At 39.0% G+C, this 15,317-nt stretch overlaps 1 protein-coding gene across 1 annotated transcript in view; it reads right to left on the reverse strand.

Annotated features, from left to right (window-relative positions):
• ank2b (ankyrin 2b, neuronal) overlaps positions 1-13,674 on the reverse strand; it is a 170,666-nt gene extending 156,992 nt beyond the window's left edge. Inside the window, exon 1 of the mRNA XM_047385947.1 lies at positions 13,507-13,674. Coding sequence (XP_047241903.1) covers positions 13,507-13,593 — 87 coding nt within the window. The 5' untranslated portion in view covers positions 13,594-13,674. The remainder of the gene's footprint in view (positions 1-13,506) is intronic.
• Between the last annotated feature and the right edge of the window lie 1,643 nt (positions 13,675-15,317).

Here is a 15,317-nt window from a genome sequence, read left to right on the forward strand (position 1 = left end):
TCTGTATGGTAATATAAACAGATGCATATTGCAAATACTTTTTTTCGAACAGTGGCTAACACGACTACCCCATACGTACGTTATCAGTAACACACAAATTTCGTTGCTAATGCTTTTTTACCGAACAGTGCACAAACAACATTCCAATATCTCCTAACTGATATGCACTGCAGCCTACCAGGTCAAAAGTCATTGATCGCCTTCTTCCTGCGCACTGAAACCATTAAAATCCTCTTCTTCAGTGTCCGAATTGAACAGCCTCAGGATCAATCCAATAGAGCACCTTTGGGATATGGTGGAACGGGAGATTTGCATCATGGATGTGCAGCCAACAAATCTGCAGCATCAGTGTGATGCTATCCTGTCAATATGGACCAAACTCTGAGGAATGTTTCCAGTACCTTGTTGAATCTATGCCATGAAGGATTAAAGCAGTTCTGAAGACAAAAGGGGGTCCAACCTGGTACTAGCAAGGTGTACCTAATAAAGTGGCCAGTGAGTGTATTCATATTATTGTATATGCAAGAATGTCTTATATATGTTTTTTGTATATAAAATTATCCACTGGGAGAATTATCTGGACCACAGCCCAGCCAGAACTTATAAAATAAAGCTTAGCGGTTCTGATGTGAGGGGGTGTGGCAGGAGAAGCACAGAGGAGAGACGCTGCTGTCTGGATTGGTGAAGCTCAAAAGTTTGCCTGAAGAAATTACAATATTGGGCTTTATGAGGAAGTTTTTGTCTCGGCCATGGCAATAATGTGGACAAGTCCTATGAAGCACAAAACCATGGACATTTGACTGCAGCGAAGTTAGTTTTAGGTTGATTATTGAATGCTCGTGCACCAAGGATTCAGTGGAGTCTTCCTCCCGTTTGATCCGATGCAGGCAGTCTGATTATGAGCAGCTCCTCTCTGCCTGCTCCATCCTCCTGCAGACGCAGGTTCGCTTAAGGACGGTCAATAAATTTCCGAAACCAAGCACCCTGTTTCATGGTGGAATTGTTTTGTGTGTTTTGGGGGAAATGTTTGTTTGTCTAAACAGCTAAATTTATGTGTAATCAGCTGGTTTAGGATGTTATTAAATACAGCGCCCAGCCTGTGTGTAATTCAGAAATCTGACATGGTGTCCTTTTTATTTTCTTTATTTCCTTCAGGCATGGTTTATGATTTGTAAATAGTAAAATTATATTTCAATTTGACCCGCTAAAGCAAATGTCGTCCTTGAAATTATTGTAGTCGCTCTTGAGTCTTATTAACTATCTCAGCGAAAACCTTCAAATTTCTCCTGGTCCCATGGCTAATCAGTGAACAGCAGTCTGTTCACAGCTGTTCCAGATTGTACCTGCACAGGAGCTCAGGAGCAGGGACCAAAAAAGTAGCAACCAGTATGGAGAAAACAGTTATTGAAACATTTGCAAAGCGGGCCAAGTGGAGTGGAGCCTCGCTAAATAGAGCCATTGGAAAAGGGGCATAAGAGAACACACAAATCCATCTGTGCTTGGAGTAGCTAATTGTCTGTTCTGTGGCTACATTAGGGACAGACATGCTATAAAGCAAAGGAGATAGTCCAAAACAAGGAATTTATCAGTTAAAATATAAAAAATATGAACCACATTGTCCTTTGTGAACGTAGGTACCATAAAGCACACTGGAATGAATTAGTTAGAAAAAAAGCCACTGTGGATTCATAGCCTGCAGATCTCATTGGATGGTGATGAGTTAATGCAACAAGATGAAGGATGTAATAGAATGACGTGAACAGGAAGGATTGGAGGATTAGAAAACACCAAACACACAGAGACACCTGTCTACAGTTTGAAAGCGAAAGGTTATGGTTTTAATCAACACGGATCAGGGACATTTAGAGCTCAACGTTCTGTCTGCAGAATCAAGACCCAGCCAAACATGAACTGTCCAACAGTTCTGTTCAATGTAGTTTAAGTATATCAAACTATTCACACAGATAATAGGAGCAAGGGATTAAAACAGGAAACTATAACAATAAAAAAATAAGGCAGCCATTAACCAAGACATCTGGTATTTTTCTTTCCTGAACTTTCTTATAAAAAACTGAACATGACCCAATACCAAAGACTGGTCCAATGTCAGAATATCTAGGCTAAACTATTTACTTAACTGACATGACAAATATATTCTACATCCACATTGTCTGTTATTGACATGCACAGTCGCCGATTCAAACAAACGAGATTAAACCCAATACAATACCCAGGAAATAAAGGAAGATGACACAAACAAACCTACAGATAACTGAGGACTATACTATGAAGCAAGATTTGTGACCGAGCCAGTTATGTTGAGCTAAAAGCCTGAGTTCACAGTTGGTAGTATTACAAAGATGGATCTCTTAGAGTTTTGGTTTAAACAGTTTTTTTTTTTAAATCCACCCATTACATAAACCCTTCCTCTCAGGCAGAAAAAAATAAATAAAAAAATGAAACAAATTGTGTTTAAAACCATCATACTGTTTGGTGCTGACTTGCTGATGAACAGAAAATCCTTTTTTAGAAAACTACCAAGCTGAGCTTTGTTGAAGCTGCCTTGCTGTATAAGACTAGGCCAATGCTTTAGTTACAGGTTGTGATGTAGATCATTATTGGGTGTGGCTCTGCTCTCTGTGTCCTATAGGTACCAGGTGTGCCAAATTACCTGACTCCACTCTGTTCATTAGGAACATGAAAGAGGAGCTTCTTCTTCTCCCACCGAGCCACTCAGCAGGCTGTGGGAGGTACTGGTGTTATGAAATGTTTCTTTTGGGAGTTACAAATTTAATACCGGTTTAATGTAGCATGTCACTTCTAACATTACTCTCTGAGCGTATACGCAAGTATGGCCAAAATAAAACATGGGAAAATCACCTACATCAGCATCTAATGCGGGATTCCAGAATTAAAGCAATACTGATATGGCAATATCTCCTAATCTTTTAGTGTATTCATAACACCATTAAAAGAAAATTGTGTCTTTGCAGAAATAAGCTACATCATCTCTGTATGTCACTTCATTCAAATCTAATGTGGAAATTTAAAATGACACCTCTGGAAAATTCTAATATTACTTATATTTACACTATAATCATCAGCTTAAAAGAAAAATGTCTGCCAGAGACCAATTCCTGTTAAGGTTAGGAGTTGACCATCTTTCACTAAAAGTATACACATCTGCTGTTAAAATCTGAAGCCATATCTCTCAGCATACATGCAATATTTTGTCCAGAGGTGTAATACCTGTAGGGTACTCAGACTTGCAAACACGAGTTCCAGTTGTACTTTGACATATAGTATATAGCATGGGGTGGCTGTGGCTGAGGTGGTAAGAGTTTGTCTTATAACCAGGGGGTTGCTGGTCCAAACCCAGTTCCATCTGTCTCAGTGGCTGGGTCCCTGAGCAAGACCCTTAGCCCCAGAATGCTCCCTAAGGAATGGGTTAAATGCAGAGGACAATGTCGTTGGAATGTACAATTGCAATGACAAAAATAAAGATTATTCCAGATTCCTTGTTTCTCCAATAACTTTCTCTACATGTAGGATTACTCTGATTGACGCAAGTTCTATTTTGGCCTTTACTTTCCCAGGGGGCCGGGGCTGTAATCTTTGAATAATTTTCCCATGTTTATGAGGCTTTAATTTAGAAATGCCACATGAAATATAAATAAAACGTAGTGACATTTATAGAAACTGAACTCTTAATCAGGATAGAAATCATCCTTGAGTGACAGTTTATGGGTAAAAAAATATAAAAGGGGTATAGAGTGGAAAATATATCAGTACTTAAGAAATAAAAGGACAGTAAAATAATTTGAAAAAGAATATATTTTTAAGGAAAAAACATGTTTTAAATATATTTCTGTGGTAATAAACTTGAAAGAAATAAAAGGGGTTGAAAAAATAAAACTGCAAGAAATCCACTTGTGTTAAATAAAGGAAAAATACAGAGTTCAAGAAAAAAGCATACTTTGAAAATTAGTGGTTGAAATAAAAATAGTGGATTAAAATTTAAATATATATATTTATATCTGATTAATTAATCAATAATCTGATAAATCTCTTCTTTTTATTATTTTGTTGCATTTAATGTTACATTCATTTATATTTCTAGCTACTTTTTGGCCCAGTAATTATTTTATTGAGTCATTTATTTATCTCTGTATTTATTCTTAATTATGGCAGGATCAGTCCTCCATAGCTTGGCCTACCTTTAGCAGCTACAACAGCCTCAGCCCTTGTGTGAAAGCTGTTTATATGGTTGAGGAGTGTTTATAGGAATATGTGGCCATTCTCCTAGGAGATTATTTATGGGCTGAAGTCTTTTGGTTTGCATAACACTGTGTGGTTACAGGTCAATGATTTGCTGGCCCAGCTATGCAGTTACCCATCTGTGATTGGCTAGCCTTTCCTGACTTCTCCCAATGAATGCTCTTCTTAATCCTGATTGGACTGTTTGTCTCCTGCTCCTCCAATCACAGAAGAGACTCTTCTTTTTAAACCCAGCTCACCTGTCAATTCGGGTGGCTGAGACTTCACCTGGTTAGTTTGCTTCTTGGTTTGGGTGTTTTGTTAGTGATGTTAGGTAATGTAAACTACTTTATTGTCAGGTCTAGTTTGTAACCAAGTATTTGGTTTTAGGCCTGTCTAGTGCTGACTGTGAAACATTTGTAAGTTTCTGAAGGCAGACTCAGACATTTCACTTGTAAAAATGTTTTTTTTTTTTTAAAGCCTTTTAATTTAGCTCCTTTGGTTATTCAAACTTTTGTAAATTTGTCACATAGTTTTGTCAAGATCCTAAACTTTAGCTGTTGAATGCCTTACTTCTTTTCACTAGATTCATGATTTTATTTATTAGAAGTTAAACTTGTAAATCACAACTGATGGTAGTTTGTACTAGTTCTGGTACTCTCCTTGTGTTCTCCTTTTGGCAAAGCCTGAAAAGACAAAACAATAAATCTCTTTTTTGTCTGAAGACCTTTTTCAACTGCTTTAATGTTACTTGCCCTTTTCCTGTGCCCCCACCCCCACACACACACACACACACACACACACACACACACACACACACACACCCATCCTCCTCTGGTTTAAGGTCAGGACTCTGTTCAGACCAGCAAAGTTATGACACAAACTGTTCCCTCAAAGTTGGAAGCATTGCATTGTTCAAATTTTGTTTGGCATGCATTATGATATGTTTTCACTGGGATTAATGGTCTGAACCCAACTCAACAGTTGATCAGTGGGTGGAGTAATTGTCTTACAATCAGAAAGGTAGGGGTTAAATTCCAGTTTGCTCCTACCACATGTTTATGTGTCCCTGGGCCAAACACGTAACCCCAAGATCTCTACTGATCTGTGTATCAAAATGTATGTGAATGTGACTGATTGGTCAGCATGACTAGAAAAGCACTATATAAATTCAGTCCTTTCACCATTCATTCACAAAACCCCTCCACCAAATTTGATACTTGGCAGTCAGTCTCTCTTGGCAACTACCAAACCGAGAGGCATGATTCTTCCCTCCAGAGAACAAGTCCAGTGCTGGGTGCAATTTGAAATGGACTTGGACACAACACTCAAAATGCAAAGTATGTTTCTAAAGTAATAGTATAAATATTGAAACTATAAGCTCACATGTCCTGAATTAATGTAAGTAAATGCATTTGATTCTATTTGCCAGCTGATTTTTTAGAATACTCATAACTTGTTAAAAATCATAGGTGGGGGCACGTTTTCTCATCTTCAATCTATAAAAAGTAGCTGTCTGCATGTCTGAAAGCAAGAAATAGGCCACAGGTGCCATGGAAACAAGCCAGATGAAATATTAACGGAACCAAACTGGAGAAAACACAACAGAAGCAATAAAATACTACAATGACACGTATTTTTCTTCTTGGCCTGAATATTGGCTGAGATATACAGCAGCAACATGGAAGACCAGAAGACGCCTCACCTGGAGTTCTGCCAGTGGTCCAACCTACATAACGCTCAACCAGATGAGCCAGGGTTGCACATACCCACAGGCATTTTATTGGTAGTTCACTTTGGGAAAGCCTTAAAATATTTAGTAATGCCTGTTTGACAACAAATCCAAGAAAATCAAGTTAGCAGGATCAGTGTCTATAGAACTGCATCACATTAACGGATCAGCTTGGCAATTTGAGCACGAGACTAAGAAAAGCTTCAACCCCAAACTAATGTCTTAAACAAACCATAAAGCTTTCTAGAAGCTACATCTGACCTGGCTCGGTTTTTAGCTGTGACACCTTCCTGGAGGGCGACATAGGCCAAGCTGCTGCTGCTGTCAGCAACTTAATCCTCACCTTTTACCGATGATACATTTGGCCCTGTCTTTCAGTGTTTAACCCTGTCTCTCTCTTAGACATAGCTACTGGCTGAGCTTCTACTATGACTAACTCTATGTGCTCTCTTTCATACTCTAGACTTGAAAACTGGCTCAGAATTCATCTGCTTAGCTGTCTTTCTATCCTAGATGAAGCCACTAAAGGAGCTATAATCATTAATGTTTCACTTTTCTTACCTATAGAAAATACTACTGGATCAGTTTGTGTCTCTGTTCTCTTAAACACCTAGTCGGTCGTGGCAGATGGTCGCTCACACTGAGCCTGGTTCTGCTGGAAGTTTCTTCTTGTTAAAAGGGAGTTTTCCTCTCCACTGTTGCTACATGCTCATCCAGGTGGAGTGAATGCAGCGAGTCACTGACTCGGTTTCCTTAGATAGAAAAACTTTTAATCAATCTGAATAATAAACTGAATCCGACTGCACTGTTTGATAGTTAGGATTAATTGGAATGCATGGACCCGACCTGAAATCCAAACTCAAAATCATTTAGCTTTCTCAAACATCTTGCAATATGTGAAGCAGGAGGAAGCTCCATTGATCTAGATGTCCCCTCTTCTCAGCCTTCGCTAATGGATGGATCTTCTCATAAATAAATAATCCCTGAATGAGACAGTTAGACACCTGCTATGTGTTAGACTGAGCATTTTCACTCCAGCACAAAGCTGCATTTTAAACCTGTCACTCCACATCAGTGCAGCACTAATACGGGCCTGAGGCTCTATGAAAGCCAGGGTTCTGCTGTATCATCTCCACCAGTGCAAGGTCTTTGTAGAATAGGGCTGTATTGAGGGTAGGTTCAAGAAGACTTTGCAATGGTGAAATATTTTATTCTACCCAAGCAAAGGTAAATAATATTGAAACCTCCATTTCACACCCTGAAAATATTAACTTTTGAACTTGAAAGGGATACAGAAGCACCAGCCAGCTCCAAAGCGATTTAAGGTTTTTATTTAATCAAATGTTGCCATCGTCTTTTTAAAAAAGTCCCAAACTACAACAGTAACTACTTTCAAGAAGATTTATTGTTGTGTAATGATTATAAAAATACAGGGGTTTTGTGTACCAAAGTTGTCAGTAGATGATAGCTGCATGTATCCTAAACTGAAGCACTGATATGGGCAGATTTGCCCTTTTTTTCTCACTGTGCATCTGTTGTAGCAAGAGGAATCTAAGCAGAAGAACAACTAAAGTCAGATCCTAGTACAGGTGCACAGCTACCGCTGCTGCATTCCCTTGCTCTCCTTCAGGCATTTGATAAATCCAGTTTCATTCTTAAAGACAAAATAAACTAATATGTTACCATGTCATCATGATAGCCTTGCTCTTACATGTTGCACAAAACAACCAGATTGTCAGTTTTTAGACAAACAAATTAAGTTGTACATAATCTATTATCAGGGCCTGAAATGTGGCCTCAGATGTTTTTGACTAAAGGTTTTCCTCTAGGCGCCAAGTCTCTTGGTTGCCATGGCGACATCAGGGTGTCATCCTCACAGACCATCTGTGGTTGTTGTTTACTGTCCAAAAAAGAGGCAGCATGGAAGGGTCAAACAGATGCACACTGGCATTCACACCAAAGGAGCATGAAATGCTACATCTAGATTGAAAAATGTTAAAACATAAAAAACATCTGCACACACCACAACAATCCACAGGAAAACAGCTGACTATTCAAGAAATCAGCCCACAGTCACACTGGTGGCCTTTATACACCCACATCATTTCAATGACATGCAGAAGCTAAAAGCATACCCCCAACTGCTTCCAGCATGGCCAAGGATGTGGCCTGAGTATATTTGCACAGAGCAAACACTCACACACACTCATTCTTAATGTCAATCCATACTGCACCCTAAACCTAATCCTAATCCCAGCCCTGAGGACTGCCTCAGCAGTATAAGTGTGCAAGGCTCAAAATCCGGATGAAATGTACAAACACTACACACACATTTCAAGTCTAATTTATTTGTCTGCTGTTGGAGCTGGGTGGCTGCTTGAAGAGTCCCCCTAAAGCAGCTAGACATCATGAGTACTTCTCCGTCATCCTTTAGAGTCATTTCAATTCAATTTCAAATCAAATTAGACCAGAGAGCAGAGAAGTAACCCAATAATTGATGATCAATAGGTTACAATTGATCTTCTGTTCCCTCTCCTGCAGTAAACTCAATCCTCTCATTTGTCACCGCCAATCAAATATTCATCATTAAATAAAGTAACAGTACATTAGGTCTAAACCAGTGATCCAGCCCCAAAGAGGCTTCCAGGTTCAATTCCAATAAAAATGGTGACTATTTGTTCCTTTCAGGAAATGTGCTGTTTTACAAGTTTATATCACATGAAGAAATGTATAAAAGAAAAAAGGAACATGGCATACTCTGCTTAAGTCCTTATTTGGCTCTTATCCTACCAAGTGTTTATATACGATATTCCATTTATATGACTGTATCATATTCTCTTTCATGCTCTTACACGACTGACATGCTTGTTTCCATATGACTGAGTTTTAACCAAGTTTCATATTGATTCACAAATCATTACTTTTTGTTACATTTGGAAAATTCCCGATGATCCAGTCCAGTGAGATGTCCATACATCCAAAAGTATTCCTAATTATCCCTGGGCATCTGTTGCAATATTTAATGTTACGTATGAGTGGATCTAATTCTAGAATAAGAGCCTTTGTCTTTAGAGTTGCACCCTCTTTGCTTCCATGTGTGAACTGAGCCGTCAGAAAACGGCTCTTACTGAGACGGACACTTTAAAGCAGAGGAAGCTGCCATTTAAAACTCAACAGAATATTTAATGAGAAAAACGTAGTATTTGTTTGTGTATCACTGCATTTTAAGTGCAAGTCAGTTTTTGTTTGTAGTCTAAAACAGAGAAGAAGGTTAGAACTTCACCGAAAGGTAAAAAACATGAGGTTTATTGTGATGTTTGTTGAGTAAAACCAACAAGAAAGCTTCTACATTACAGTGGGTGAACAGTCTATGGAGGAGTCACATGATATTCAGTTTAATCTTCCAGCTGATTGCTTATGAGTCACAAATAGCATTTATAGACATGCCTTGGAGTGCAACGCCAGTCAGAGAGAATTTAGCTGGAAAAGAAGATTAGGCAGGTGTTGTAAGTATCACCCAATCTTTAAAAAAATTTAACCGGTGACTGAAGATCTGCTCATGGTGTCAGCTGCCGACCAGAATCAACCAATTTTCAGCTTGACCGGGCCTGACTGGGGACAGGCTGGTCAGAAAATCCAAAAATCCAATCTTTTTCCAGTCAGGGAATGCAGCATGCTACATACCATGCTAACAACACACTGCAGTGAGTAAGCCATTTCTGCAGAGAGAAGCGTAAGAGTTTGTAAGTTTTTGTATCAGTGGGATGTTTAAAAATCAAGTTAGAGGAAGCACAAAAGCTGTAAAAAGTTATTTACAGAAAAGAGGTTTTCTACGACTCTTTTTCAGGCTAGAACAGAGAGCTAAACTTCAGCGCATCCTGGTCATTTTAATCTGTCGTCTTTTCATGGGTTGGCAGTTTGGTCGTTTCGTACCCAACTTGTATTTGAGTGGGAAAAGAGAAACACATATGGGAACATTTTGTCAAATTGGTGAAGAAGAAAACTGATAAGGAGCTGGCTTCAGCAGATAACAGAAAGGCTGAACATATTACAGTTCTGTTGTTGTCTTTTATTCTTTTGAACCTTCACACTCTGGGCTTTTTGGAAATACCAAAATTAAAGTCTGGCTCTATGTTCTCTTCAGAAACACTCAGCCTGATGTTCACAGTTACACAAGTAATACTAACCATGCTAACTGCTAACATAGAATGGTAAAGCCATTTAATGTGAACGCCATAATCATTTTGTCTTAAATTAGTAAAACCTTGATTTACAGCAATCTCTCTCTCACATAGTTGGGATGTTACCTCTGCTTCTAATATAAATATTGAATAAGCCCTGATGGCACAAAGGAACAAAAGAAATATTATGAAAGTGATTTAATTATAGTTCTTCCAGAGAAATTCAAATCAGTTCAAATTGGTATTGGCGGGTCAGAGTTGAACAAAGACCAGTGATTAGAAATCAACCACGGGTCCTTGATCAGTGCATCACTGAAAACAATCTCACAGTTTTATTCCCACTCTTGCAGAGCTTACAACCTTTCACATTTGTTCAAAAGTGAATCAGTTTTCCTAGGAAGATGTTTCTCAGCCTAAGAGAAGAAGCATCAGTCCTGAATATGTATGTATAAAACTGCTGAGTTACAGCAACTATCACACCGAAAGCTCCCAAAGCCCCCTTTCTGCTGAGAAACAGCACCAATCTGTTTTTCAAATGGTCTTTGCCCAGCTGGACAGACACTCATAAACCTGAAACCTTCCTGTGCTCATGAAGCAGGGCTGTGGTGCAAACGTCTTTTAGGTCAGCAATGGGGAGGAAATGGGTTTTAATTGAGGCAGCTGAAGATTAACATGCTAAGGGCTGTCATGAGGAAAACACTGTATTAACCTGCAACTTTCTGACAACAGCAACCTGAGCACACTTTGGGTCAAGAGTGAAGCAGGTAGTGGATGTTGGATTTATTGCCTTAGCTTAACTCTTGTAGGTCACCATAAGGGTGTGTGTGTCTGTGCTGCAGTGAGCCTATATAAGCATGGGGGGAGGGAACATATCAATAATTCATCAATTGATCCTGAATGCCCCCCTGCTGCCAAATGCTTTGCCTCTGCTTCCACCAACAATTTAATTACTAGATTCAGCATTACTGACTTGCTTACCTGCCTCTGACTGAGGCTTTGCTTTCCCTCATTCTGTCTAACAGTCATGCAGAACGATATTCTGACTCAAGTCACTGTTGCTTCCCCTGGTTTGTCACAACATAGAACTGTCTCTGAGCTCCAGCAGCTTTATGTACTCTTCAACATGTGCAAAAACTGGGCCTGACTGGTTAAAGAAACTTTCAGCTCTTTCACTTTAAAGCCATATTGACCCATCCACCAAAGATCCACCTCCTCCTACGAGAAAAAGTCAGAAAAGATTATTTGTAACCAGTTGAAATTTGCCTTTATACCACAGAACAAAACCAAAAGATCATATGAAAGTACTGGTGAAACTGGTATGAGAGTGTCATCATCCACAGGGACCGGTGCTTTTCACAAAATACATGGCGTCATGAGGAAAGAACGTTACGTTGAACTACTGAAGCAACCTCGAGACATCAGCCAGGAAGTTAAAGCTTGGACACAAACGGGTTATCAAAAATGAACAAAGACCCTAAGCATACCACCAAATTAGTTACAAGATGTCTGAAGGATACCAGCCACTCTTACTAGATGGTTTTTAATGTTTTTGGTGTCCCAAGCAGTAGTTATTAGTCCAGATAGCTATAGCCATTGATATCTGACATAGCTTTAGCTAGATGAAGCTGGAGCTGTAAAGACTAATGGGTGGTGGCGATACATGCATCCTGAGTGAAAATGATTCTAACATCTGACAGCTTGCTTTTAGAGTCTCCTGTGTATAAAGCTGTGGAGAAAGTAACAGTGTCCAAACACAGAACATTCATCAACTTGCTGACTCTATTTCCCGAGCAGTTATTTAGGACTGAATATGTATTGGCAGCATAGAAAAGTTAATTTATCAAACTATTGTTTAAAGCAATGCTTTCTCTGTCTGTTTCACTGGCGCAAAGCACATGTATGGAAATTTGTAAAGTAAATGTAGACATGCAATGTCTCCTGAAAGGATCCTGAAACTGCTTGGAAGCCAGTGCAAAGATGACCAGACAGGACTGATATGACAAAATTGAAAAACACAAAAGTAAAAGGACTATAAAAGCAAGCATAAAAATAATGAAATCAATAAAAGCAGTAACTATAATGACCAGTTAATAAAATAATAAATGTTATAGACCACTTTTGGTCTTTGGGAGCACTAAATAAGCAGTTGGTGTGTCTGTTACACTGAAGGACCAAAGATCACGATTTAAACTTACAACTAGAGATTTTAAACTTGACAAAAGATACAGTGTGAACCCGGCTTTAAGGCCAAAACACGCTGTAGTTTCAAAAATTGTAAAGAATTCGTACATACCCAGCTGCGCAAGATTGATATCAAAAAGTCTTGACATTAACCAATGACAGACTGACAATAGACCACTTTATAGATCCAGAACTGCCTGATTTCCTTCTTTTGGCAGAATTACAAACATCCAAAAGAGACTGGATAGATAAGAGGATGGAAGAAAGAACTCATCTGGACTGTTGGATGGATGGATGGATGGATGGATGGATGGATGGATGGATGGATGGATGGATGGATGGATGGATGGATGGATGGATGGATGGATGGATACATTATTGCAGACATCTAAACCACTGATTTGAAAATAAATGTAAGTCAAATTAATCAAATTTAAAATATGGGCTAAGAATAGAAAAATATTGAGGAGCAAATCATTTTTACATGGTGAAACAGAGTGAAAGGCTCATTGTGATGATACATTCTGCATTGTTTGTTTTGTTTTGTCTTTTTGCAGTTCCACTGAGACCTTTTCATTATTTCAATATTTTTAGGAATTGATGGAGAAAATAGTTTTGATGCTCTGAGTTATTATGCATGGATTAAAAAAAGCTCTATTGTAGATTTTATAATATACTATATTGGTCATAAAAATGTGTCCCAGTCGAGGCTGATGGGAGTGTGCATGCCTTTGGTGTAGCAGAAATCCAATAAGCTGTCACACATGTCATCAACATCCTCTGTGAGGAGGCTGATCGAAGTTAATAATAGGAGGCACACAAAGAGCGCACAGAGGAGAAAAGCAGGGACCCACCCTGTCAGCATGTGAGAGGAGCCTCCTCCTACTACTACATGGAGGTATCCTCATCAACAACAACACAGAGGGAGACGGAGGATAAGAGAGGGCAGGTTCAGCTTGGATCAGCAGGGATCCGCACACAGGAAAAAGCTTCATATTGTACAAAGATAAATTATGGAGACAGGAGATAAATCAAGCCCTGAACAAAACCTTGGGGCCAAAATGAGAAAATTAATCCATCACTGACTTCTGTCCACCTGCTCCACCTCACCATCCTCACACTCAGCACCATGTGGAACCACATAAAATAACGTACCTTCTTGGGTCTCTTTCTCCGCTGCCCCAGCCCATTAAGGCGATCGCTGGGGTCCAGCCTGTAGTGGGAGTGGTTGTCCTCACTCATCCTGTCCCCCCAGCACCAAAACAACCACCACTAACTCCAGTTTATTCCACCTTTTCTTAGTCCCTCTTCTTCCTGTCCACTCCTCTACTGTGTGAAACAAAGTGCTTGGCTTTCGTCTCTGGTCCTCACTCCACGGCTGAGCCGAGCGCGGACCCAGCCAGAACAAGGGTGGGGGGTGGGCCGAGGATTGGTCGTGGAGAGGGAGGCAGGGGAGGAGGGAGGGAGTACAATGGTGTTGCCATGGTAGCAGCTGCTACCACTGTTTATCTGGAAACCTCAGTAAGATACTGAGCACACGCAAATGAACACACAAGAACACAAGTGTTAGACGTGTGCGCGTGTGTGTGTGTGTGTGTGTGTGTGTGTGCTGTGAGCTCTTTTTTCCTTTTTCATTCAAGCAAATATAGAACAACAACTCAAATATGACGTAGAAAAATTGATGATTAATGTATTAAATGTAAAATAAATAAATAAATAAATATTAGAAGAAATGTTCATTGAAGGGATGAAAGCTCAAAGAAGCATCCATGGTCCAAAAGAATTTCAGTGAGTTGCATCACCAAATATTCACTCCATAGCAGTCTTTTAAACTGATACACTATAATGGTGCCCCAAATAAAGTGTAATGTGTTACCATTCATTTCAAATAACAGATACAGTTTTATTATTTTTCTATGACTGTGAAAAAAAGAACAGTAAAAACATCAACTTATCACGTTTTGTGAGTTGTTACCTCAAAGCACTACTGCATCACCTGCATCTGAAAGGTCAATGACGTGAGAAGAATTATTTTAAACAAATCATCATTCCCAACACTGGACAGCGACTTGTACTGCAAGTGTTCCCTCTCTGTTCACCCCACTTCCTGTCTGCCCACTTTCAAATAATAAAAATAGAGACTGTTAGTGCTACCTAAAAAGTAAAACAAAAGTCCAACTGGATCAGCTCATGAAAACCATCTGAAACACCTTTGTACCACATAGACATAATTAGACGCATTTAATTTTACGTTAAACCACAATTTTTGTGAAGCAAACATCGTCTTTACTGTGTATTCAACAAAGATTGGTTGGGGGAAGAATCAATGTACATTTATTTCTAGGGTGAAACAATACATTAAGCCTGTACAAGATATTAAAATATTGGTATTTTGGGTTCACAAAGAACAAGAGAAGACCTGACCATATGCTTGGAGAAAGCAAGAATCTCCTTTAGTTTAAATTGTCCCAAATAGGGTAAGGATGTTTTAAAGTATCTGTAATCAGGTGTCAACTGAAGCATTATTACTGGTTGACCATCCAGGTGTATTTTACAGGGTATAAATTGTTCGTCTGGTTCTTTTTCTATGCTTTCAAAATGCTGAAACACAAACAATTTAAAAACAACTGATTCCTAATCAACTCAAAATGTTTTTTGTCTTATTTCAAAATAAGAGACTCAGGGCAGCAGCCTAAAATTTCTATTAGAGCGCTCATACTAAAATTTGAAATTTGTATGCGTCATTAATCCAAAGAAACACATTATATCTCGGAGATAACTATCCAGTGAAATACTAATTGGTTAAGTGATAGAGTTTTAGGTTTAAATTATTTGCTTGATCCTGGCTTGAATAATAAGTACATATTTTCTTTCGGTCTGTGTGATTAACGGATGTGATTACGGCAGCGCCTACTCAAGTTGTAAAGTGAGCATGTGGATTAAACTAAAAGCTATTTATTAGATCT

This window comes from Girardinichthys multiradiatus, chromosome 14 (assembly GCF_021462225.1).
Source record: "Girardinichthys multiradiatus isolate DD_20200921_A chromosome 14, DD_fGirMul_XY1, whole genome shotgun sequence".
NCBI classification, from domain to species: Eukaryota; Metazoa; Chordata; class Actinopteri; order Cyprinodontiformes; family Goodeidae; genus Girardinichthys; species Girardinichthys multiradiatus.